Genomic DNA, 27,109 nt, shown 5'->3' on the forward strand with positions numbered 1-27,109 from the left:
AAACAAAACAAACAAAACCCTCCCAAACAAACCACACAACACCAAAAAAACCAAAACCCAAACTGTTATCCGATAACCAATTTTGCAATGCAAAGGTGAGAAAAGAAATCTATAAAAAGGCTGTTATGGCTTAGTTTTGTTTTGCAGGTTAATTATGCAGCACTTGAAAAATGGAAAGGTGCAGTTTCACCTCTGACCAGCACAGTTAAGTCTCTCCATTTTCCTTTAACATCATGGGATACTCTTTAGGCAATCTAAATAGAGACTTGCCATTTTCAGATGAACACAAGATCAAGTGTACCAGTTAGGATTTCACATTCACAGTGCATAAGAAAATACACATTGAAAGAAAAATAAAGGATTAACTTAACAAAGATTTATTCACAGGAATACATGTAAGTAGAGAAAAAAAGAAAAAAAAAATCAACAGAAAAGCTAAACAAATGAAATGAAGAGGATCCAAACCAACTTTCACTCTTTAGCTTTAAACTTGCACCCTTGTGCATTTAATTATATCACAAAGGGCCACCAACATGTGCCAATACATTATAGATACCCTGCACTACATCCACTAACTTAAACATCTCTAATATCATGCTGTGAACAAAAATTAAGCATAAAAGGCAATACACTGAATGGGAATAAACACAAATATAGCAATTGTCATCAACTTCTACAATTGTCTTTACGTGCGAATTAACATTTATGCAGCCTTCAACGGGTCTTACCATGTAACTCATTTTTAGAGATTCTGCTAAAAATCACTAGCATATAACCATGCAGAAAGCACATCACACTGACAGCACAGAGGCAAATATTTTGCACAGTTATATCAGCTTTCCACATTGTGCAGGTTACACACAATACGATATGAATCTTAATCTTAACAGATCCTAAAAAGGTATTTCAAGGCCTAATTGTTAACTACAGTACTTTATAACTATATTCTTAATAAAAATAAGATCCACAGAATCTCAGAAAAAGAATTTTAATTGCAGGGCTATATTGAATTGGTAAACTGCAACATGAGACTGGTGTGACATAGGTAAATGTATACCAGTTTCACTCTATGTGATGCAAGCATGCTACTTTCCCACTAATTTAAATTACTTCTGATCACTATGAGCCAGAATGCATGCCTGAACCTTAAATGGCATGTTAAGAATAATGCCTTACTCTAGAAATTAAAGCTAATTAATTACAATAACCAAATGATGCTACTTTAATTTTTTTAAATGCAAAAATTAAGATGTGAATCTTTCCTTTGATTTCTCCCTCCCCTTACCCCAAAAATGAAAGGAGTGACTCATTTGGCAGCTTGCAGGTTACTTCATTTTGTCCAGCTTAACCTCTCAATTTTTGATGAGGTTTCTATATTGTACACTGCAAGTGCCTGCTCCTAATACTGACACAAGCTGCATTTTAACTGTACTAATTTAATTTGTTTAGTTATTCATTAACATGCAAATTATCTAGGAGTCCTATTAAGCAGGATGAAATAATGTAGAAAATCCTTACTTTAAAAAAACAAAAGAAAAAAGAAAGCCTTTTACTGTCTGTGACCTCCATTTGTAGGTTTCCTTAATTGTGCGTAAAATAGTTTTCCTCTTTATGTATCCCTATAGTTCAATTATATGGTTCTTATTTTGGTACAATTCCCCACAATGATCCAGAATGTGCTGTTTTGTTAATAGACTTTTTTTCTTCTTCACATCCAGTGCAGAGTTGTAATAGGAGACTATTTCCACCGACAAAGGCTCCAGATGTTAAAACATTTCCCAACATCGACTTAATACAGTGACAGCAACACCTCCCTCCCACCCCTCCCAGTAGGGTTGGGACTGTACTGTATTCCCTACTGGTTTACCCTTCCCCCCAGTAAAGGGTAACATTTTCCCTGGGTGCAGAGGCTCCCTCATAGTCTCTCAGACTGAAGGACCTGTAAAAGGAAAAGATAGAGGTATAGTTAAATCTTATCTTGAACCTTAACTGACAGATCAGTGCATGAACAAAGAGCTTTTTGCCTTTTTAAAGTGGTAGGTGCCAACCTTTAATGTAAAAACAAATTTAAGCCTAGATTTTCCCTTTTAAGAAAAGAGCCCATTTGTACCAAATAAATTCATGAAACAACACCGTATACTTTAAAGCTAGACTGACAATTCCACTATTGTGGCTTAGATTTAAGATAAAAGCAGTCCTATATATTCTAACAAGCTTGTGCCTTTTTAGTACAAGATTATGAGGTAGTTTGAGAAAGAATATTAAACATACCTTCTACTAACATTGCAATTTCACTTTTAGGTGGATTAAACAAGATGTTTTGTACTGAGGAGACACTATGGCTAAGAGTAATTGTCAATTTTAACCACTTTGGAATCCTCTCCATTAGGATGAAAAAACCCACTTATTTCAGAACTAAAATTCCCGAATTTATAATATGTAAATGCTTGAAAATGGTTTATTTTTTAATCCATTGTTCAGATCAAAAATGTAATTCAATTTCTTATGTCACTGACTGACAAATCTTAGGCTGACTTTTAAATAGTTGTCCATTCAACAATAAAACAGAATTGCATGATTAACTGACATAATTTCAGCACAAAAATTCTAGAGCAAGTATCAAATTTATATAAAGTCTGAATGAATAAACTTAATTTGCCCTCTTTTTCTGGGTAGTATAATAATCTCTTCACAGTATCACACTACATGTGGAAAGCTTGATTTATACGTTGTGAACAAACAGCATACAAAGCAAGGTGGTATAAGAATACAAGTATTCTAGAGTGCACAATCCCTGTTCTTTTCTGAAGTTGAATCATTCTCCAGACAGAACTATAACAATTGTGAATTGGTGCATAAAGTGGAACATGGAAATATTAAACACATCAGCATGCACAAAACATCAACATCTACAGTTAGGAAAGTTACAGATTATATACAACACCAGGCCTGCTGACACCTGACAGGATGCATTTTTCTCAGAGGGAAAAAAGGGTTTTTGCACTGGAGTTAGTGGGGCTCGTTGATAGACCTTTAACTAGATTGAAATGAGGAAAGGGGCAAAACCAGGCTTGCCAGAGATGATCAGTGGGATGGCACACCCAAATTTGAGGGACTGAGTGCCAGTGAGATTCTTCAATCTGTCACACAAGGTATCAGCTACAATGAACCACACTTGAAATGTTTCTGTACCAACACACATAGCATGAGGAACAAGCAAGAGGAGCTCAAAGCCTTGGCCCAGTCCCTGAGGTATGGCATCATTGTGTCCTAGTTTTGGCCAGGACAGGGTTAATTTTTTACAGTAGCTGTCCGGGGGCATGGCCAGACCCTAATGTTATTTGATACCATCTCACCTCACTTGTGAGGGGAGTAGGGACTCACTCTCTCCTTTCCAGTGGCTGGTGAAACAGTCCAGTATTGTTTTACTTTCTGTGTAAATCATTTCTTTGTCTTATACCTTTTGTTATTAATATTGTTGCTGTTACTGTTTCCTTATTTCATTGCTGTTTCCAGTAAATTGTTCTTATCTCAACCTGCGATTTTCACCTTTTTGTGCCTCCAATTCTCAACTCCATCCCTGGAGTGGGAAGGGGAAGGTGAAGGGGGGGAAGTGAGTGAGTGGCATGTACCTTGGAAGAGTCTTAGTGGGGGCACTGAATTGGGGAGTACTATTCCTAAACCACAACACAGTGGCATAAACGAAACCTGGTGGGATGAGTCCTGTGACTGGAGTGCCAATGTTGGATGGTTACAGGCTCTTCAGGGGGGATAGGCAGGGCAGGCAATGTGGGGGGTGGCACTGTATGCAATGAACAGGCGAATGTAAGGAGCTTGCAGTTGGCACTGGCACGGTTGAGAACCTCTGGGTAAGGATTAAGGGACAAACAAATAATGTGGATGTCATCGAGGGAGTCTACTATAGACCACACAGCCAGGACAATGACACCAATCATAGAATCACAGAATGTTAAGGGGTTGGAATGGACATTAAAGACCGTCTAGTCTCAACCCCCCTCTGCCATGGGCAGGGACAACCTCCCACTAGATCAGGTTGCTCAAGGCCTTATCCAACCTGGCTTTGAACACTGCCAGGGTTGGGGCATCCACAACCTCCCTGGGCAACCTGTTCCAGTGTCTCACCACCCTCATAGTAAAAAATTTCTTTTTAATATCTAATCTAAATTTCCCCTTTCAGTTTGTACCCCTTGCTCCTTGTCCAATCATTACAGTTCCTGACAAAGAGTCCCTCTTTGGTTTCCCTTTAGGACCCCTTCAGATACTGGAAGGTTGCTATGAGGTCTCCACACAACCTTCTCCAGGTTGAACAGCCCCAACTTTTTCAGCCTGTCTCCATAGGCGACGTGCTTGAGTCCTCTTATCAACTTTGTGGCCTCCTCTGGACTTGCTCCAACAGTTCTATGTCCTTATGTTGGGGACAACAGAACTTTATGCAAGGGGGGGGGGGGTCTCACAAGAGCAGAGTAGAAGGGGAGAGTCACCTCCTTCAACCTGCTGGTCACACTCCTTTGGATGCAGCCCAGGATTCCATTGGTTTTCTGGGCTGAAAGCGCACATTGCCAGCTCATGTTGAGTTTTTTATCAACCATCGCCCCCAAATCCTCTGCAGGGCTGCTCTCAATCACTTTGCCCAATGTGTAGATGTGTCTGGGTTTGCCACAATCCAGGTGTAGGACCTTGCACTTGGCCTTGATGAACTTCATGAGGTTTGCACAGGCCCACCTCTCAAGCCTGTCCAGGTCCCTCTGGATGCCATCCCTTCCCTCCAGTGTGTTGACCACACCACACAGCTTGGTGTCATCAGCAAATTTGCTGAGGGTGCCCTCAATCCCACTGTCCATGTCACCAACAAAGATGTTGAACAGTATCAGCCCCAGTACCGACTCCTGAGGGACACCACTCATCACTGGTTTCCACGTGGACAATGAGCTGTTGACCACAACTCTTTGCGTGTAGCCATCCAGCCAGTTCTTTATCCACTGAGTGGTCCGTCCATCAAATCCATGTCTCTCCAATTTGGAGACAAGGATGTCATACAGGACAGTGTCAAATGCTTTGCATAAGTCCAGGTAGATGATGTCATTTGCTCTACCCCATTCACCAATGCTGTAGCACTATTCTGGGAGTTAATGAAAAACACCTGAAGGACAACAGTCATGGGTCACAGCCAGCATGGCTTTATGAGGGCAAAGTCCTGCTTGTCAAACCTCATGTTGTCTTATGACAAGATAACCCACCTAGTTGACCAAGAGAAGTCTGTTTGGGATTTCAGTAAAGCTTTTGATATTCTCCCACAGTATCTTTCTGGACAAAATGTCCAGCACACAGCTGGATAAACACATGCGATGGGTGAGCAACTGGCTCATGGGTCAGGCACAAAGAGTTATAGTAAATGGGGTTACATCAGGCTGCCAACCAGTGACTAGTGGGGTTCTGCAGGGCTCCATCTTAGGCTCATTTCTCTTCAACATCTTGATGAATGACTTGGATACAGGACTTGAAGGGATATTAAGTAAGTTTGCTGATGACACTAAACTGGGAGGACCTATTGACTCCCTCAAGGGCTCTGCAGAGACCTTGACAAATGAGAGGGCTGGGCAATCACCAACCATATGGAGTTTAACAAAGAAAAGTGCTGGATTCTGCACCTGGGATGGGGCAACCCTGGATGTACAAACAGGAGAACAAGAGGCTGGAGAGCAGCACTGCAGAAAGGGACCTGGGGGTCCTGGTTGATGGAAAGTTGGATGTGAGTTAGTAGTGCCCTGGCAGCCAGGACGGCCAACAGTGTCCTGGGGTGCATCAGGCACAGCATCGCCAGCCGGGCAAGGGAGGGAATTTTTCCACTCTGCTCTGCACTGGTGCAGCCTCACCTCTAGTCCTGTGTGCAGTTTTGGACACCACAAAATAAGAAAGATATAAAGCTATAAGAGAGCATCCAAAGGAGGGCAACAAAGATGGTAAAGGGTCTAGAGAGGAAGCTATACAAGGAGTGCTGAGGTCACTTGGCTTGTTCAGCCTGGAGGAGACTGAGGGGAGACCTCATTGTAGTCCAAAGCTTCCTCATGAGGGGAAGTGAAGGGGCAGGCACTGATCTCTTCTCTCTAGTGACCAGTGACAGGACCCAAGGGAATGGCCTGAAGCTGTGTCACAGAAGGTTTCGGTTGGGTATTTGGAAAAGGTTCTTCACACAGAGGGTGGTTAAGTTCCCCAGGGAAGTGGTCACAGCACCAAGCCTGCCAGGGTTCAAGAAGTGTTTGGACAATGCTCTCAGGCACATCGTATGATTCTTGGGGTGTCCTGTGCAGGGCCAGGAGTTGGACTTGATGATCCTGATGGGTCCCTTCCAACTCAGGATATTCTTTGATTATATGATTAACATAACATTCTTTATTCAATGCCAAGGTAATATAGTATGTAGTTAGGAATGTGTTTAACTTCTCATTGCTAAAGTGTCTTAACAAACTTGCTTTCCTATCCTAGGGAAATACCCCTGCCTTAGATCACATCTGTCATCTACTAATTCATAAGACATAAGGGAGCCTGTTACTTTAGTATGATGGCTTGAGGATTATAATAATCATTTTGCTTATTAAACCTAAACAGGCACTTTGTTACACCTACATTTCCAACCTTATCTTGATACACTACTGTGTGTATGGAAAGGTAGCTGTTCCAACATATCTGAAAAATTTTAGTCTAGTGAATTAATTATGATTCATATAATGTAAACAGGGAGGAAGACTTGTTATACAGCTCTGTTTAGCAAGGAAGATTTGTGTGCTTACCTCTAATTATGGGACTGCAGCCACAGTGCATAAGGTTAAACTCCATAGTAAGCTGCAAGGCGCTCTTTTAAGGGAAGAGGAAACTGGTCAGAGAAACGCCTCCAATTCTCATCCCCAACTTGATTTTTAAATCCATGAAGAATCTATAAATGAGAGGGGGGAGGGAAATCAAGATAATAATTTAACAGTAGATACACAATCATTATTTACTAGCAGCATATGCAGTAAGCCATAAACTGCTGGATTCTGCATCTGTCCATTTGAATTTCTCAGTTTAATATTTAAATGTTACTAAGAGAAAAAGGAAGTCCAGGAAACTTCCTTGACTAGTTCGGCCTCTGGACTACTATTCATTGCTTGTCCTCCACGTGAGTGGCAATGAAGTCACAGAGTGTAGTTCAAGGGTGATCAAAAGACTTTAAGCCCTTGGGATGGTTGGTGAAGGAAGCAGGAGCACAGATTATTTTTTCGTCTGTTCTTCTAGGTGCAGGCAGTGATATTGAAAAAAACAGATGGACCCAGTCTATTAATGCATGGCTCTGTGACTGGTACCACTGCCAAAATTTTGGTTTCTTTGATAATGGAATGGTCTACATGGCACTGGGCTTGCTGGATTCAGATGTGTCTTGGGGTGACTTTATGATGTGTATCCCCTATCGCTGCTCTATGTCCAGAAATTAATTTTGTGCCTTTCTGTGCCTTTAAACTGAGACTGAGAGGGGGGAGAGGAAAAAAAACCAAGCAAACTTTTCAAAGCAGTTGTTCAAGGACACATATACACACTCCTCTGCTTCCAACAACAGCAAGAGCAGAGGAAGCACCCTGCTTGCTTTTCAGCCAGCTTTCGGCTCCTTTTCTCCGGAGAGAGATGGAGAGTTGAACTTTGTTTTCCTGGGACCTCGGTTTTTTCCCTTCTTCTCTTCTGGACTGTTTTAATATCAGAACATCGGGAGAATTTTCCAGTGAGGCCCTGGAGGTGGGCCCACCACCCAGCTCCAAGGAGGAGGAGAGAGATTACACCTACGGAAGGACTCTGAAATTTTTCCAGGTTTCTCTCCACAGCGAGAAGTTTTATTATTTAGCATTATTATCCTTTTCCTGTGTGTTTGTTAAATAAATAGTTTTTATCTCTTTCACTTTCCTCCGAGGAAAATTTCTTTTTTTCCCGAACCTGGTGGGGGAGGGGTGGTTGTAACCTGCCTTCTATCAGAGGATATTTTTCCTCCAAATTTGTCCAAACCAGCACAAGATGAGATTCATCTTTCTCAAAGGAGGAAGAGGGTCTTGGGTCAAGAGCTAGCAGGGCTTATTGACAGGGCTTTAAACTAGATATGATGGGGGAGGGGGACATCATCAGGTTTAACAATGATAAGGTGTAGGATGGCATGCCATCTCACTCATATCAGATAGATGCTGGAGCCAGCAAGAGATGTCCAGAGCATGAAGAGGGATCAAAGGTCAGCAGGAGAGAACCTGAAGGGCAGCACAAAGGAATTCCAGCTACTCCAGACAGAAAGACAGCTTCATCCAGGGCCCAACATAAATGCCTCTATGCCAATGCATGCAGCATGGGGAACAAACAGGAGGAGAAAGACTATGATCTTATTGGCATCACAGAGACATGGTGGGATGATTCCTATGACTGGGGTGCTGGAATGGAAGGATACAGGCTCTTTAGGAAGGCTAGGCCAGGGGAGATGAGGAGGGTGTGCTGCCCTCTGTCAATGACCAGCTAGAGTGCATGGAGCTCTGCCTGGGGATGGATGAGGAGTTGACTGAGAGCTTGTGAGTCAGGATTAAAGGGAGGGCAAGGACAGGTGACATTATAGTGGGGGTCTGCTACAGGCCACTTAACCAGGAAGACCGAGCTGATGAGATTTCTGCAGACAGATAGGAGTGGCCTTACGTTCACAAGCCCTGGTCCTCATGGGGGACTTCAATCACCCTGACATCTGTTGGAGGGACAACACAGCAGGGCACAGGCAATCCATAAGGTTCCTAGAATGTGCTAATGACAACTTCCTTCTCCAAGTGAAAGACGAATACATGAGGAGAGGTGCTATGCTGGACCTTATTCTCACCAACAAGGAGGGGCTGGTGGGGAATGTGAAGCTCAAGGGCAGCCTTGGCTGCAGTGACCATGGAATGGTGGAGTTCAAGACCCTTGAGGCAGCAAGGAGGGTGCAAAACAAGCTCACTGCCCTGGACTTCAGGAGAGCTGACTTTGGCCTCTTCAGGGATCTGCTTGGTAGAGTGCCGTGGGATAGAGCCCTGGAGGGAAGAGGGGCCCAAGAGAGCTGGATGATATTCAAGGATTGTCTCCTCCAGACTCAAGAGCAATGCATCCCAACAAAGAGGAAATCAGGGAAGAACACCTGTGTGGATGAACAAGGAGCTCCTGGACAAACTTAAACACAAACAGGTAGCTTACAGAGGGTGGAAGCAGGGAAAGGTAGCCTGGGAGGAATACAGAGAGATTGTCCAAACAGTCAGGGATCAGGTTAGGATAGCTAAAGCCCTGATAGAATTAAACCTGACCAAGGACATCAAGGGTAACAAAAAAAGCTTCTTTAGGTACATCAGAGATAAAGGAAAAACTGGGGAAAATGTGGGTCCTCTCAGGAAAGATACGGGAGACCTGGTTACCCAGGATGTGGAGAAGGCTGAGGTATTCAACGACTTTTTTGCCTCAGTCTTCACCAACAAGTGTTCCAGCCACACTGTTCAAGTTGCAGAAGATGAAAGCAGGGATTGAGACTAGGTTCGAAACCATTTAGGGTACCTGAAGGTGCACAAGCCCATGGGACAAGATACATCCACTGGTCCTGAGGGAACTGGCCAAGGAAGTGACTACACCACTATCCATCACATTTAAGAAGTCGTGGTAGTCCAGCAGAGTTTCCCCTGACTGGAAAAGGGGACACATAACCCCCATTTTTAAAAAGGGAAATAAGGAACTCCCAGGGAACTACAGGCCAGTCAGTCTCACCTCAGTGCCAGGCAGGGTCATGGAGCAGATCCTCCTGGAAACTATGCTAAGGCACATGAAAAATAAGGAGGTGATTATGGACAGCCACCATGGCTTCACTAAAGGCAAAATAAGCCTGAAAAATTTGGTGGCCTTATATGATGTTACAGTAGTGGTGGATGAGGGAAGAGCAACTGACATCATCTACCTAGACTTGTGCAAAGCAGTTGACACTGTCCTGCATGACATCCTGGGCTCCAAACTGAAGAGACGTGGATTTGACCAGTGGACTATTCAGTGGATAAGGAATTGGCTGGATGGTCACACTCAAAGAGTGTGGTCAACAGCTCAATGTCCAAGTGGAGACCACTGACAAGTGGTGTCCTCGGGGGTCAGTGTTGGGACCAGCACTGTTTAACATCTCCGTCAGTGACATAGACAGTGGGATTGAGTGCACCCTCAGCAAGTTTACTGATGACACCAAGCTGTGTGGTGCAGTTGACACGCTGGAGGGAAGGGATGGCATCCAGACGGACCTGGACAGGCTTGAGAGGTGGGTCTGTGCAAACCTCATGAAGTTCAACAAGTCCAAGTCCCATAGCCCATGGGAATCTCATGAGGTTTAATAAGAACAAGTACAAGGTGCTGCACCTGGGTCGGGGCAACCCCTCTTATCAACACAGGCTGGGGGATGAACAGCTTGAGAGCAGCCCTGCCAAGAAGGACTTGGGGGTGCTGTTGGATGACAGGCTGGACATGAGCCAGCAATGTGTGCTTGCAGCACAGAAAGCCAATTGTATTCTGGGCTGCATCAAGACATGTGACTAGCAGGTCGAGGGAGGGGATTCTGCCCCTCTGCTCTGGTGAGACCCCACCTGGAGTATTGCATCTAACTCTGGGGTCCCCAGCACAGGAAGGACATGGACCTGTTGGAGCGAGTCCAGAGGAGGCTATCAAGATGATTAGAAGGATGGAGCACCTCTCCTACAAAGACATGCTGAGAGAGCTGGGGTTGTTCAGCCAGGAGAAGTGAAGGCCCCAAGGAGACCTTAGAGCACTTTCCAGTACCTAAAGGGGGCTTAATAAGAGATCTGGAGAGGGACTTTTCACAAGGGCATAGAGTGATAGGACAAGGGGGAATGACTTCAAATTGAAGGAGGGCAGGTTTAGATTAGATGCTGTGAAGGTGGTCAGACACTGGAACAGGTTGCCTAGAGAGGTTGAGGACTCCCGATCCCTGGAGGTGTTCAAGGCCAGGTTGGATGGAGAATTGAGCAACCTGGTCTAGTGAAATGTGTTTCTGTCCATGGCGGTGGGTTGGAACTAGATGATCTTTAAGGTCCCTTCCAACCCAAACCTTTTTGTGATTCTTTGATTCTAATGTCTTTCTTAAAGGAAAAAACCCAACATTTCAGTTAAGGGTGACATATACAACATAGCTACGCACACAGATTAGCATAAAATATATAAATATATATTCTATACAAATATAAATATACATATGTGTGTGTATGTAGTTTTAATGACTATGGTGACAACCTAGAGTTAGGCTAAACATTTTTTCAATTGACACAGCTTATATGTTAAGATTACCGAGTTCACATTTATTTTTTTAAACCTGTAATATGTTCTGGGAGGAAAGCTGAGCCAGAACCACTGCCAGCATTTGACAGAATGAATGCCTGTCAATTTCTTGCAAAAACAAAAGTATCCTGTGAGAGCTGTGTTTTTTCCATGGAACCTGTAGAAAACTGTTACTAAAAAGGAAGCTATTAAAATCTTTTGTGTTTTGAAAGAACAGGGATCCACAGCATAAGAGGGGAAATAAATAATCAAATCTACAGGTTTCAGTCTGGACCCTCCAATGTAATAAATTAACTGAAAGCTACAAAAATTGAATGATACTGTCAAAGAGGTCTTAGTATTTTAGCTTGAAAACAGTAGGTTAAAAGGCAAACATACCAAAGAACAAAAGCAGATGAAATGGCTCCTCTTAATAGAAAATAATGTAGAGTCTCTAAAGTTTTGGGTTATTTTTCTTTTTTAAACTCAAGGGTACTCAATCGTGGAACAGTCTATCATGAAAACATCCTCACAAAAAAGGCAATGTCAAAGTTAAAGCTCATAATACTGAGTTCACCCTCAACACAACTTTCTCAAGCAGAGCTGTTCTTAAACAGCATGTAGCAATAATATTACAGTATCACAAGTTAATTTACTGCTTTTCTCCCTGAAAGAGACCTTCCACAGACAGATTCACCTCTCTTTCCTAACCCAGAGTCTGATTCACCAGCTGCCAAGAACCTACTGAAAAAATCTAAAAATGTTCAGGTACAACAAAAGGAGCACTTTTAAAAAATTATCTTACAGGACAATTTTAGCAATTGAGCTTTAGTTGCAGTATTCAGATATCTTGCTTTTATAAAACATGATAGAATTAGGGTATGTATTAGATCTCAACACTGGCAGCTCATGTATCTTTGGTCTTGGAAGGAGTATTTTTTCTCTTAGCCCTAGTGCTCCAAAACCAACAAACCAACCAACCCACCTCCCCAAAACCCAAACACTATCCACTATCAAGAGAAAGACCTCAGGAGACTACAAAATTTTTTTCTCATTATTTCTAAAATGGCATAATTATTGTGGGAAAATATGTAACTGGACTAGAATAATCATGTATTCAACTAACATAAAAACACATCCCCAATGAAGAAGTAATCTAAAAAATTTGTATGCCATCACTTGAAGAAAGCTTTCTCTCTGTCCTTGCTTGGCAAGAACCACAAAAAATACACTTTAAAAAGCAAGGATGTCTTTATGCCAAGTGACCAAGAAACACCATGTCTACTTTGAATGCATTAGATCCCACGTGGATATCCTAGAAAGAATCTGAAAAAGAGGAGCATAGCTTATTGAAGCAAGTATTGAATGCTGAAGGACCAGGACAAAAACATGTACTAAAACTGCTTTGGACAACCATCACAGACAGCATCCTGGAGTTTCTTTTAAGCTTGCATTTCTTGTTTCCTAATGCTGATGCTAGAATACCCACAGCCATGCATTTCCAGACCCTGATATTCCTTCAAAGCTTCTCAGATATTTGGTCTCCTAACTAGGACAGCGAGATTTTTGTCTTTGCTACTCAAGACAGGATTCCAATGTTCTAGTCCGTTCTGATGCGCACACTTGGCATTACTTGAAGAGGAAGTGACAATATTGGCCCACAATCCAAGTATGTACTTAGAAATATGTTCCATTTTAGCTTTAAGAGGACCATTAACTTTTGACATACATCCTTCCTAAAACTAGAGATTTCTCTTTACAACATACAAAGAGAGCCACAATACTGAACAATAACAGCATCTGTGCATGAAACTGAAATAAGTTTATTTTGTTCTGGTTTTTAACTGAAGACACTAGTGCATAAACACAATATATTACTTTCTGTCTCTGTGTGTGTTTTATTTTACACAAGGCAAACAGTCATTTTGCTTAAATTCTATTGATACTTTGTCTAGGGATGCATTCTTGGCTATCTCTGTACATAAGTTTCTTGAAGACTAGCTTAACCAAGAGGAATTCTGAGGAGGGTTAAGCAGTCCCAAAAACTTATTTTCAGCTGGAGCAAGATAAACAGATCAGGCTACTACTAGAAGATTTTCCATTTTCAATTTTCTAGATATTTCTAAAAAAAAAAAAAAAAAAAAATTCTTCTTGGGGGGGATGGGTCTTAAACCACATATCTCATTTTCTAGAAAAGAAAAAAAATCGGGGGGAAAAAAGTCTTCTATGTGGTATAAAAATCCCCTGTTCTTCCAAATGCAGTCAAAACATAGTAGGCTGGACATTATAAAAATATAGGTTAAAAAAAAATCAGATTTTTATGATGTTTTGTTTGAAAGTTTATGACTTTGCAAGAAAGCCTTCATGACCACAAATACAGTAAGTGCTAATAATGGAAATAGAAAACAAGAAAAAAAAAGGATACAAAATAACCACAGTTCAGATATACTGTCATACTAGAAACATTACCTTACAGAACATGTCTCGGAGATCATCTTTTGGGTTAATCCACGATGCAACAGCATCACAAAAAAAAATAAAGTCCTATAAGATTAAGCAATCACATAGGTTAGGAACCTCACATTTATAGGTCTGAAAACAATGCCCAATGTTTGTTCTATGAACTATGCAGGGTATCTGATCCTAATTCACAACTGCTTTTAGTTTTATGCCTTTATTTTCTAGTTAATTCAGACAATAATGGTAAGCTATTGTACGTTTAAGTATATGGAAATAGAAATAGCTGAGTGTAGGAATACCTTTGTTTAATAGGATTTTTTATTAAATTGAACCACAGTTAAAAACACCCAACCAACAAACACGTCCTCCCCTCCCACACCACACTTGTCTAACTAATTTTCTTTCAGTACACATTACAAGTTTGAGAACCAATCATCTTAATAACAATCAAGAAACTCAGGATCACACTTGCAACTTACTCTCATGTATTTTCAGTTGGGAAAAAAGCCATTGCATTTCTTTAAGCAGAGCCAATAGTTGTTTCTGGGATACACAGAATGTGTACAGGTTCAAAACTAAAGCCACCCCAAAATCACTATTTTGCATTGCCTCCTATTATACCATTAAAACATCAGTCTTAATGATTAAGTTGATAATGCACATGTTTCTGGATAGGAACTGAGGATAACAACTACATAGGAGAAGAGTGGGGATAATGAAGAGAGCCCTTAATTGCTCCCTCCCTTTAAGCTGTGTGAAAGAAAAAACAGACAGCAGAAGAGGGAAATGCTAAGTACAAGATAAGGGATAAGTGAAATGAACTGAAAAATTCAAAACAAGACAGAGGTTCAATTCTTGCATTTCAGGGAGAAGGATTCCAGGCAGAGGAGAGGGAAATTCACCTTTATTTTCCTCTTAGAAAATATTACCTTCGTACAGCTTTACCTTGGTGCTGCACAGACTAAAGAGCAAATCATATTCTATTCTTGAGATATACAATTTCTTTTAAAGGGATGCATCTTCCTTGTCATATTGACTATTTAAGCAACATATCCAAAGTTAAAAGTGAATCTTCCCTGCCCAAGTTTTAAGAATGAAGGGGTGGTTATTGTTTTTGTTCTGTTTCTTTTTTTAAAAAGCCTAGATTGTATCTGAAGAATAGGTTTCAGTATGTCAGCTTTTGCCTTGTATTTTCATACTTATCATCAACACAAAAAAGACTGATAGAAGTATCAAAATACAGTGAATCAAAGTTCATTATTGACATATTCCTTGTAATTAAAAGACAAAAAATGAATTTAACAGTGCTGTCTTTTCCTTTCCATAAGTGATAATTACGGAAGCAGAAATCCTCAAGTATCATTATATGTATAATTTGAAATATAATACATTTTGGTCCCCTTGATGCCTAAAAAGAAGTTACAGCACATACTACTGGGAATCAACATCAAGCTAAATTTTTTCATACTCCATATACAGCTTTCACTAAATTTCACGTGAGCAAAGAAAAAAGAAGTTAAGATCTATTTATGTATCTTACTTGGACTACTCCACTGGGGTTGACTGAGATCATGGTACATATCCCACGGAATGCTGAATCCTTTTCCTCATTGTCTCTTATGTTTCGAAGAGAAGTGCACCTAGTAAGTTGGAGAGCAAAACTTGACTAATTCTATTACTTTTTCATTCAATCAAGTCAGGACTAGATGACAGCATTTGATGGAATAAGTCACACTGAAAAGATTATCTGAAACACTATTTTGAACACTTAGAAAGATACTTGTTGCACACAGTATTTACTAGTATATTTCCATTAGGTATCATCTACAGAATCTTGCTTCCTGTTGCACTATATACAGTTAGAAAGTGTGACCTGTATTCCATTAAATACAAAAGAAACACATATATAAAATAATTATAGAAACTATCATTATTAGAAGCGGAACATATAATACTATCACAATATGAATTATGTCAGATATCACTTAAAGAACAATTATTTAACCTTTACAACAGCAAGCAAGCTATTTTATACACAACAAGTATAGAAATATATTCCTTACAGCAATTCAAGCCTCAGACTGAATTTTAAGTAAAGTAATGCACAGTTTAAATTTTAGAGTATTTGCATGCATTGTATTATCATTCTCGTGGATTTTTAAATGCTCTTTCATAGTCAAGCTTTAACACGCAAGCATGTGACAATCTTATCCCATGCATAAATTAGTCGTTAGCCACAACATAAAGAATACATGACAGTGCTACTAAAAACTCACAAACCTGATAGGACAAGATTAGTCACATGGTTGGCAATGATTAAGGATTGAGATTTTGTAACCAACTGAAAATATATCTAAAAGTGAGATAGAAGAAAGAAAGAAAGAAAGAAAGAAAGAAAGAGAAGAAAAATGAATTAAAAAAAATTTTGAATAATACACACCAGGGTCTTATAAACTGCTGTAGCATGGGGGCCACCTCTTGAGGACAAACGTAACCAAGACGACCAATTGTTATTGCTAAGGTAATGCAATCACGGTTATACACCACCAAACGCCAACCAAGACATGAGCAAATGAGGGGGGAGGAGAAAAAATAAAGAAAAAACAACAAATAACTCAGAAACAGAAGCCAACAGAATCTGTATATGATAGTAAACATAAGATTTCACCAGTGCTGTTTACTACAACCCCTTGAATAAGAGGCAGCAACAAATATGGTATAGTCTCCAGGGTAAAAGAAAAATTAAAGAAGTAAATGAGAGAACACCAAAAAACACAATTTAAAATACAAAGGCTTTCTGATGTAAGCAGTCATTCTGCTCTCTTCAGAATCATCTCTTACAGTAAATTTACCTACTATGCACTTCAAAGTTTTTAATAAAAAGTACTATTATGGATACTATTGATAGAAAGGAATTAACCATTTTCAGGTTTAGTATCAAGTAGTCCTAAATATTTTATTTTTTCAATATTTAGAATTCAAGATTTTAATAGGCCTACTATCTATCAGTAAAAATACATTTATAAACACTTTTACACTATTGTGGTCTATCTAATAAACACTAAATAGATTAAACACTCTCAAAGAGACACAAATATTTGTGTTCTTCATAATCTTGTAGAAAAATTAAAGTGGTTGCTAGCTCACAGCAACTGACTGGAGAAAATTAATTTTTTAATCCAAGTATTTCTCCTGTTCAGAAAAACTTCCTCATAAAAGTTGTATAATAATCTGACTTCTGATACAAAAGCATAAAGACAAAAAAAAGGTAAACTGCTTCTCTGAATGATTAGGTATTGTGATCCTTTGTTCTGAGGGCCAGACTGAAGATAATATCATCATGCAAGTGTGTTTTAATGGTGTTTGCTCAACTCACAAAAGATTAATCTTTAGAAAAAAGAGAAGGTGGGAAATAATGTATCAGGATTACTCGAAGCAAAATACATGAATAATACTAAAATCCAGCAGATTTATATGAAGCAGAGAAAAGAAACCTATGTTCAAGGGACATACTATGAACACTAATTAACAGGCATTTGTGAACAGTTTCATGAAACATGCAATAAAGCAGATGATGCTTTCTCCAATAAAAGTTTAGTGTAGGATACACTAGCGGTTTGAAATGTACCCATTCCATGAAAGCTGCATTTCACTGGTAATGTACTATTTTGCCCAGACATTACTTGATTTCAAATTTTCAGCAGATCTAACATAAAACTGCATTTGAAGTCATACTTTCAAATGAAAATGCACTTTTAAGGTTTATCTGTAAATTCTCACTGTTAGAGTCTGTATGAGGAATAGTAATTTCTGTCAAAGCTTAACTTTTTGGCATGAACTCATTATTTTCTATGAAACTATTTTACTTAAGCTGGTCTCATATGTTTCCATAACAGGAATCTTTTCATAGCTGATTACATAACAACCTACAGTAGAAAACATTAATCCTCTTGCATGTACCAATGGCATGTAGCACAATATCTCACAACAAACTTATAATTACACTACACTCAACATTTATTTGCAGTTATGCATCTGCATTTAAAGTAACTATTAAGATACTAAAAAAAGTCAGTGTTTGGATGCCTAAAATAATTCTTTAGCAGTGATGGAAGCAAACTTTTAGGTACTGAATATTTCTCAGATACAGATATTACACATCCATCAATGCAGATGAAGGGGGTTGGGGGCAAGGGGTAAGAAAATTTATATTGCTATACTATTCCATGGTGCATTTCATAACAAGCAATTAGCATGAAAATTATCTTTTCAAAAAGCAGTACCTATAATATGCCAGACAACTAGGCAATTTTTCCTTCAAGTTCACCTTCCATACTAAATGAGGGGATGGGGTGTGGAGAATACTGAAGGAAAAATATGCATAGAAAGAAATCCCAATTAATCTCATACTTAGCTCAAGCCCAAATGTAACTAGCACTGAATTTGCATAATTTTCAATTATGTCCAGTATAATAACTAAACTATCATTTTTCTTACAAGACAGTTTTCAAACAGAAAAACGTCAAAAGATTCTCAATTAGTAAAATAGTAAACCTGAAACCTGTTAAATTATTTATAAAGTTTTACTGAAGTATGGAAGGTGCTCTTCATACCAGAACATGCCCTCTATAAATGCAAAAAACGAAGCCTCAGAAATTCCAGTTCGATAAGGCATTTGGGGACTGCTTCCAATTTGGAAGGCAAAGCAGCTGGCCAGAACATAGAAACATACATGCCACTGTTAAGACTTCTTTTCAGAAATTTGTTATTAAGTGACCAGGTAATAGAAATTATAGATAATTTCAGCTATGTTGTGGTAAAACTGCCATCACAGATCTAGATTTTTGTGCATATTACTACAAATTAATATTAAAAAAAAGTGCATTATTGTAAATTCAAAGAGTTCATTATTTGTTATATATATATGCCAATTACATTTGTTTCAAACACTAGACATATACATACAGTACACATGTAAGGACATGCATATATTAAAATCAGTGTGAAGCCACTAAGTCTTTAAGTGTTACTGCACACATCTGTCATATTGTATACACAAATAAAATTGGAAGAATACTTAAATAGATGATAAATATAAAATGCTATAAAGATGAGAAAGCAATAACTTTAATAATCTAGATATATGATAGATGTTTTTCTGCAAGACTGAGACTTGTAAGAGTTTTGGCAAAACAGTTGTTTTTGCTTATAAAAGCCAAATATATAGCAATAAAATAAGTTCAAGTCAATTTTTTTAAATCATTGTAGAAAAAATAAGTTAATTCCCTTCACCACAAATGATTCAGTTTTTGGATACCTGTGTTCTCTAACAATGTCTTTGGTGTGTTGGGTCTGTTAATTATTTCTACAAGCTGGTGCAACACCATTGGAATATAATGCTGCATCTCTATACCTGAAACAGCCAAAAAAAAAACCATTCAGAAGAAAATTACCATTAATATACATAATCTATTTAGATCTGGTACATCGAACTTACTGTCAAGGACAAGAATGTAAAACTTAATTAAAATTTTTAACATGAAAGCATCACTAGAAATAAAAAAAAAAAAACAAACCACAACAAACAAACCATTCTAAATATGCAAATAGTCAAAGAAAAAAATCTTACCCATTTGGATGGAGATTTCTCCAATTGCCCAGGTGGCATTGTTACACACAGAAATGAATTCAGGGTTTAGGTTTGTTCCCAAAATGGGCATGAAATCAGCTAGAAAGAACAACATTTTAAAATCTCATCACACAATACAACCATCTTGTTCCATTACTGTAAGATCATGAGGAGGAGTTTTTTAAAAAATCATGTAAGCATATTTAAATTCTTGTAGAGCATTATACCTGAATTAACAAGAGCTGTATTTTTGCTATATATCAGATTAACCTGGATGATACAACCTAAGCAGATCAATGCAAATCCTTACAAACTATGATTTTAAAATATTTCTAATAGATTTTACATTTATGTAACTCTAGAAACCTTTTTTTATCCCCTTCCCGGGAATAGGGAAAGAAAAGCACACCTGGATAGCTATGTATTCAGCTGTGCTAAAAAAAAAATTAGCGAACACCTTTCCCCAAAACAAACACCCCCTTCAACAACAAAAACAAACAAAAAACCCAAACACAACACCAACCCCCCCAAAAAACCCCAACAGCCAACAACAATGAAGCCTAGAAAGCAAATCCCAGCCTTGATTAAAATGACGTTATAATCTATCTTTGTGACTAATATTTCACTAAAATTTAAATTCCAAGCCTATCCAAGCATTCATAGATTCTAGTAGAGCAAAAAACCTACAAAGCAACTGTTCTAATTGAAGTCTAAGTACATTTGTTTTGCTGTATTCCAGCAAAAGAGGAAGTATGTTACATTATAAAAATCAAGCAACAAAATGAACTTTTTCACTGTCTACAAAAAGAACAACACATCTTAAACACAATTCAAAGGAGAAAAGACTACGGACCCTTGCTGATAAAGGAAAACGAAAATCTACAGCACCATGACAAGGTAAGCCACAGAAAAGGGAACTTAACAATGGCTAAACCAGCCTCCAATCAGTTTGTAAAACAAGTTAATTATTTAATATGTAAAAGAAACATACCGATGCAAGGCTTAACATGCTGAAAACACGCCTTTGTCAGATCACCTAACAATGCAAAAGAACTCTGCCGTACCTCAGGCATTTTATCCTAAAGAGAGGAAGAAAAAAACCTGACAATTCTAGAAGTGTTTCTGATTCTCTTAAGAAAGAAAATTCTTGGATTAAACAGATTACTCATCTCACCTGCATACATTGGTACATTAGTGTCAGGATATTGCTGCAAGCCACTAGCTGTTCAATGTTGCCTCCAAGTCCTTCAGCTAAACCACTGAGTAAATCAAGAGCTACAATCATGAAATCTTTATCTGGAGCCTCATATTGGTCTGGCTGAGCATTGTGCAACTGCAACAAATAATTATGCATTTTCAAAATGAGTATTAGATTTTCTTAGGGGCAAGCATAAAAGTAAAAACAAACAAAAAATTAAGTTTCAGAACTGCAGCTTCACTTAAATATTCAATAGTTAAATACTACAAATCTCCCTGCAAACCCCTAACTTTACATAGTTAATACATTGGTTTAAGGAGATACTCTGAAAACATTGGAATAGCAATAGAAAAATACCATGGCTTGTGCAAGAGTCTTCTGCACCAGATTTACACAACGCTGGTACACAGGCTCACAGTACGGAAGAAATCCAGATTGCAAGGCAGTAGCAACTGACGACAGGCACTGGAATAAAATAAAGAAGAAAAAAAAAAGCGAGAGAGACACTAACTTCCCTCACCTCTCCCAAGTACCTTTTACTTGTGTGAATTAAATTAAAAGCATTTTAAGTATACCCACGAGTAACTGTTTAAGTAAAAACAACCTGGAAAGGTAGTACCAATTAGCTGAGGCAACCGTCAGCTAATTGTACTCTCTCCTACGTATGTCAGTTGCGAAAATTTCTCAGGAGCAGCATCTTCTTTGAGGTGCCAAGACAGTTCATATGAAGACAATTACTATAATTCAGCTAGCATTTACACTAAACTTCACTATCCTGACAATGTACAAGCCCTAATATTACCCAAGAGTTATGAAACTAATTTCTCTAGAAGTGTTTTCCTCCTTCACACTTGGAAAGTACAGAGAACAGACTACATTGCCTGGTTCATACCTTCAGCCTGTCGATAATTGTTTTAATGAAGGGAAAGCAAGAAGAGAGAGAAGACATGAACAACAGGGATGGAACAATTTTTTAAAAACAAAGAATCCCAAAAAAACCAATCAAGAATGGCAGGAAAAAAATCTAAAATATTTCTGCTAAACTTAATAACATTTCCTCAGTTAAAAAAATTTCTTACTATTGTCATATTTTCTCCATAATGGGAAATACCTAACACTGACAGCATTTATAGTCACACTTCCTAGTAGGAACATCCTTAGTAAAAGAAGTAATTCCCAAAAGACACATATTCAAATTTTAACATTTACCTCTAATAAAGGGAAGAGATCTTTATCTTCATCCTTCAACATGTTCCACTTCTGGATTAATGGCGGCATTAGCATCTGAATATATTCCTGTTTAAGATGAAAATGCATCAGCTACTGAAACACTCAATTGCATACTAGTTTATTTAAAAGCTAGAAAATTTATATATTCTACTTTTTTAGGAAAAAAATTATATACTGTAATTCAACCATTGTTAAAATATATAGAAGTAGTTGAATATTAGAACTTAAAATTTATGTCTTAAGATTTTTTGCTGAGGCACATAAATACCTTTGCAAAACAAATCTTTTCCTCCAGGTTTGGCTTCAGTCTAGCAACTTTTAATAGCTGCCTGGGTTGTTACATATCTATAGGATTGACTCAGGGGCTACAACAAATGTTTTTACCAGCAATGCAATCTGGCTATGCATCTGGCACCTGCTTTTCTCAATCATCTTCCATTGCCCTGATGCTACAACCCTATCCCCAGAAGTTCCTGAAACCTCTTCCTCATTCAACTACTCATCCATGAAGAAAGTAATTTTCTATCCCTCCAGAAATGCACATTTACCAATTCTGTATAAAATGTTGCATCTTCCCTACCACTGCTGTCACAGTCACAAGGACATTAAGCAAGGCATCCATGTAGTACTGATGCTCCCAGAAAGTATCCAAAGAGACAACAGATGCTGCCAGCTAATGCTATGTCCAAAGGTACAATATTCTAAGTGACTGAAGAAAGTCCCACCATTACCAGGAGCTCCCATTTAGCTTCCTCCTGGTGCTGTCAAAAGTCAAGCTGGCCAGGGCCAGTGAGAGATTGGAAAAGATGCCCTTTGATAGTGTGGAGTCTTGAATGGCAAGTAAAATGCCATGGCAACAACCCAAATTGTTTTATTCTAGTTTGTCTATGTCATGTGAAGCACTATAGAGAAATAAACCAAATTTCAACAGCCATCATAAGATGCATGTGACATGTATGTATATCCTATTAATGAACATGTACACTATAAAAATCCCACTACATTTGCCTGTGCTCTCTGTGCTTTACTCAGAGGATTCTGTGTTTTTAGATATAAAATGCACATCTATCCCACTCTCAGATAAAGCAATTTCTAATGATGATGTGCTTCAATGCATTGGAAAGACACTCAGAGCAGTTTAGCTATACTGAAAGTGGTTACAAACAACAAAAAAGTCATTAGAAATTAGCAAACACATTCCACCAATTTCTTTCATATCTATATTGATATATATATAGCTCCTTTGAGCTGAAAAATTCTGAGAGTAAGGAAAAAAAAGTCACAATAATGAGAAGCACATTTTGCAAGCCAACAAACACACAATTATTTATTTAAAATGGGGAATATTTGTGTAGTGTGACAATTACATACAGTCTATGTATATTACATGTAAATATTATTATTGAATCCAGTATTTTTGTTTTATAACATATAAAGCACATTACAAAAACCACTCAACCAGTTTTTCAATATATGATGAGTACTCACGGGTTTATTTAGATGATGTCCTACAGAATCTGCTAGAGTTCCTATAGCATCATAAAGAATGAGCAGGTTTTTATGCTGGTATTTACTAAATGCGAAGACCAAAGTGTCAAGTATATATGCAAGATAAGGAACAAGCTCTGTACAAGCCTCCTCTTCAAGAGTAGCAAAGGCACTGAATGACAAAAAAACCCACCCCAAATAGTTTAGTCAGTATCTTGTAAAAAACAAAACAAGACCACCCCAAAATGCCCCACACTACCCATTCCTGTTTAAACATAGAACTGTGTTTAGTCTTTTAATTCATCCAAGTTATGTTTTCAAAATGGTATTATTGAGACAAACTCAATCTATTTTGATTGAACACAAAGATTCAGCTCTTAAACTGTGATGAGCAAAATTTAAAAATATTCTGGTAAAAACCTTTTATGTATACATTTACAGATCTAATCCTGCTTTATGAAGAAACTTTCTAGGCAGTCTGCTGTGTACTCCTGCCCCACACAAACTGACATGTAAAAGCTTTATTTGCTGAGCTTCCTGCACAAGTGGTATACCCATTCCATTAATGGTGTGTCAATTCTTCTTCCTTTTTTTTTTTTTTTTTTTTAAATATTGGCAGACAAGGGACAGAAGGGAATCTTACCTCCACAGATCTCCTTTCAAGAAAAAGGGACTATCCCATGAAATAATTGTAACCCAAAATTTTTGGTAACCCTGAGCTAAATATAAACACTGCTAATGCAATGATAGGATAGTTTTCCAGTATTGACCTTGCTCATAGGCCTATAAAAGCCAGATTTCTGGTCAATAAAACTTCAAATATTGAAAATAAACAGGTGTGATATACAGACAATTTCTTTTACTGCAATAGATTGTTTAGTTTGTTTTTCATATATTCTAAAAAGAAACTGGACAAGAGAAAGATAAATTATCAATTTTTGTTTTACTACAACTCAGTTGTGACGATTTCAGAAGCTGAACCCACCCCAATTTAAAAGGAAAAAAAAATACATTAAGAGCTAGAAATGGAGTTATAGATTAATCACTTAAGGCATTAAAATATTTTCCCATGAAAAAGCAGTGTCATGGATAGTACTTTTTGTTTAAGCTTTGGCTCACCTGCAGGCAGCTTCTTGTACTCTCTTGTTGCTATCCAGAATGCGCTTTAGCAACTCAGTCATTAATGGCTTCAAGTATGTGTCTGGGGGTTGACTAACTACCCAGTGTGCATAGCGACTAAGAGTCCAGCAAGTGATGGAGCGCACAAGAGCCTTTTTATTAGAAAGGCACTGAATAAGGTGAGGGATCAGCTCAGGAAGATATGGAATCATACCCTGCATGCAGCCTAGAAAGAAAAATATAGCTATTACAGTATGAGAATTAGAAAACATAATAGAACTTTTTGTTATTTCCTAGAAGGGATATATTTTCATCCTCTATCATGTAGTAATACATTTTAGCAATATATGAAGCAAGTCTACCTAATTTATGTTAAATCCTAAAAAGAAATCACACCATAAACAGTAATTAAAATCCCCAATTGAATTTATATTCATTCCAACTACATTTCTACTTCAGTGCTTCCCCAATCCCCATAAATTCTGCTTTATTAAATGGAGTATAGCAAGAACATAGAAATAAAATTGGTTTACAAAGCTTGGAAGTCTTATGCCAGTCTACTCAGAGTGACCAAGACAACAAGTAGAGAAAGATTAGGCCTTGATAACTAATCATCATATCATTAAAAAGATTTCTTAAAAAATATAATTTTCTTCTTGTTTTCTCCTACTATAACACAAATACTGACCAACAATAAAAGCTGCACACTTCGAGTCAGCAAGGGCAGTAATACATTCTTTGCAAGAAGTACTAACTTTTACCTTGCTTGACTTGAAATCAAAACCAACAAAAATGCTTTCAAGCAACAAAGAAAATATATGTTCACTAGGCACTGTAAGAATAGATAGATAATCCAGGCATGGACCCAAACATATTCCTTCAATTTGCAAAATGGACTGAGATTATGGATATACAGGCAAAGAGCCAAGACTGTAAGCAAATATAAAGAAATGGAAGTCAACACATTTAAATCAGAGAGCCATCCACAAAAAGCAGCTCAGGCCACTGAAGTCATGGGACTTGTCTTCTCCATTTCTGAAAACACTGAATGAAATGTAAATATTCCAGTTGTATCAAATCAAGGTAGTATTTCATGAGAGACCAATAAATATATGCTACAGAGTTAAGAAAAGGAAGAATAAAAGAAATTATCTAAGTTATTTAAGTCTCCAAAAAATGCACAGATTTGAAAATGAAAAGTTAAGCAAGTAACTGCAGTCATCAACTAGTAGATGTAGAGATTAATCACTAAAAAAAAAACCAGCTAAGGATGTATACTTGCTTGCACAAGTAAATTCACCTAGAAGGGATCCCAGAGCTGCTTTAGAACTAATAAAAATTCAGTAACCTGATATGCACTGTTGCCTTACCTTCAGCAATTGCTCCAAGAACAAGGATACCAGATTCTTTAACTACCCATTCGGGGTGGAAAAGCAATTCCTTCAAAAGGGGCAAGATGTGTGGCAGAAGTTCATCACGAAATACATTAGCCAGGACATCTAGAGCAGCAGCAGAACATTTCCCTGTGGGGAATTAACAATGTTAATCTTATTATACAAGCAGTTGTAGATAGTATGATCCTCAGTTTAACTTTGAGCTGCCAGGGTATCAGGAGGAAAGATACTTTAATTTCATTACAATACACAGGGATCAATTGTTCTCTGGTACAAAGCCACAGCTTTTAGAGAGCCATTTTTGCAGCATTTTTATAGCCACTAAAAGGACTTGTACATTAGGGATATTAAAACTCACTGACAGGAACCACACCGTTATATTGCAACATTATATACACTACATAATTTCAGGATGGTGTAACACTACAAAAGAGGGAAGGTCTGTGACATGAATGCAACATACCAGAAAAATTAAGGAGAAAGGAGAAATAGCCAAAAAATACTAGCAAGTGATTAAAAAGAAAATGTTCAAACATGATCTGTCTCAAAGCAAAAAAAAGGCAAAATCATCAGTCTCTAGAGACTGAAAGAAATTTGCTGACCTCTGCTCTGAGCTTACTCCTAATTCCATGATGCACCTATACAAAGAACACTACCTCGAAATTTGTTTGAAAGTTTTTAATCTCATATTTTAGCACACAAAAGCTCTGTCCTGGGTTGCAGTGTATTCTATTACCATCCTCATGAACTGTTGAAAGCAGGTGGGGGCAGTGTTTCCTTGCCTCCTCCTTCTGGACTATCTTCTGTTAATGAGCCCATCAACGCCTGGCCTCATGACTCATCATCCCATTGTGAGATGCTCCACCCAGAGGGAGGAATCAAGCATTCCATCCTGGATATAATCTGAGATTCTGCATTACAGCGGGGATTACTGTAACACGCCTATATCAAACCAGGAGTCCCGTGGAAAAGAAATATATATGGACGGATTCTTGATAGACGTTTCAGAGATGTTTATTTCTCCAGCCGCATGGCCGGAGCTCTGCCGAGGAACCCTCACCGTCCGGACCCGAGGGTCCTCCCCGCGCAGGGAAAAACAAACCAACCAATGGGGAACGAGGCTGATCAGGGGCTCGGGAAACCCCGTGCCTCCCCTCAGGGCCCCTCTCCCAGGGCTACATGGCAGGGGGAGAAGACCCCGACATTTCACCCGTTTATTTTTAACAAAAGAGATGTAAAGCTTAACATTGA

At 38.4% G+C, this 27,109-nt stretch overlaps 1 protein-coding gene across 4 annotated transcripts in view; it reads right to left on the reverse strand.

Moving 5' to 3' along the window:
* Positions 1-354: 354 nt before the first annotated feature.
* The window catches only part of LOC138102764 (transportin-1-like), a 158,231-nt gene continuing 131,476 nt past the window's right edge, over positions 355-27,109 (reverse strand). For all 4 annotated transcript variants that reach the window (XM_069000517.1, XM_069000518.1, XM_069000519.1 and 1 more), the window contains 14 exons: positions 25,835-25,987; positions 24,465-24,690; positions 23,346-23,517; positions 21,837-21,923; positions 20,985-21,092; positions 20,604-20,762; positions 20,421-20,508; positions 19,430-19,528; positions 19,118-19,213; positions 16,241-16,316; positions 15,341-15,440; positions 13,810-13,884; positions 6,810-6,952; positions 355-1,939 (listed from right to left, as the gene is read on the reverse strand). In XM_069000517.1, the coding sequence (XP_068856618.1) occupies positions 6,845-6,952; positions 13,810-13,884; positions 15,341-15,440; positions 16,241-16,316; positions 19,118-19,213; positions 19,430-19,528; positions 20,421-20,508; positions 20,604-20,762; positions 20,985-21,092; positions 21,837-21,923; positions 23,346-23,517; positions 24,465-24,690; positions 25,835-25,987 (1,547 nt within the window). In that variant the 3' untranslated portion in view covers positions 355-1,939; positions 6,810-6,844. The remainder of the gene's footprint in view (positions 1,940-6,809; positions 6,953-13,809; positions 13,885-15,340; positions 15,441-16,240; positions 16,317-19,117; positions 19,214-19,429; positions 19,529-20,420; positions 20,509-20,603; positions 20,763-20,984; positions 21,093-21,836; positions 21,924-23,345; positions 23,518-24,464; positions 24,691-25,834; positions 25,988-27,109) is intronic.

The sequence above is a fragment of the Aphelocoma coerulescens genome (assembly GCF_041296385.1).
Source record: "Aphelocoma coerulescens isolate FSJ_1873_10779 chromosome W unlocalized genomic scaffold, UR_Acoe_1.0 ChrW_unloc_scaf_1, whole genome shotgun sequence".
NCBI lineage: Eukaryota > Metazoa > Chordata > Aves > Passeriformes > Corvidae > Aphelocoma > Aphelocoma coerulescens.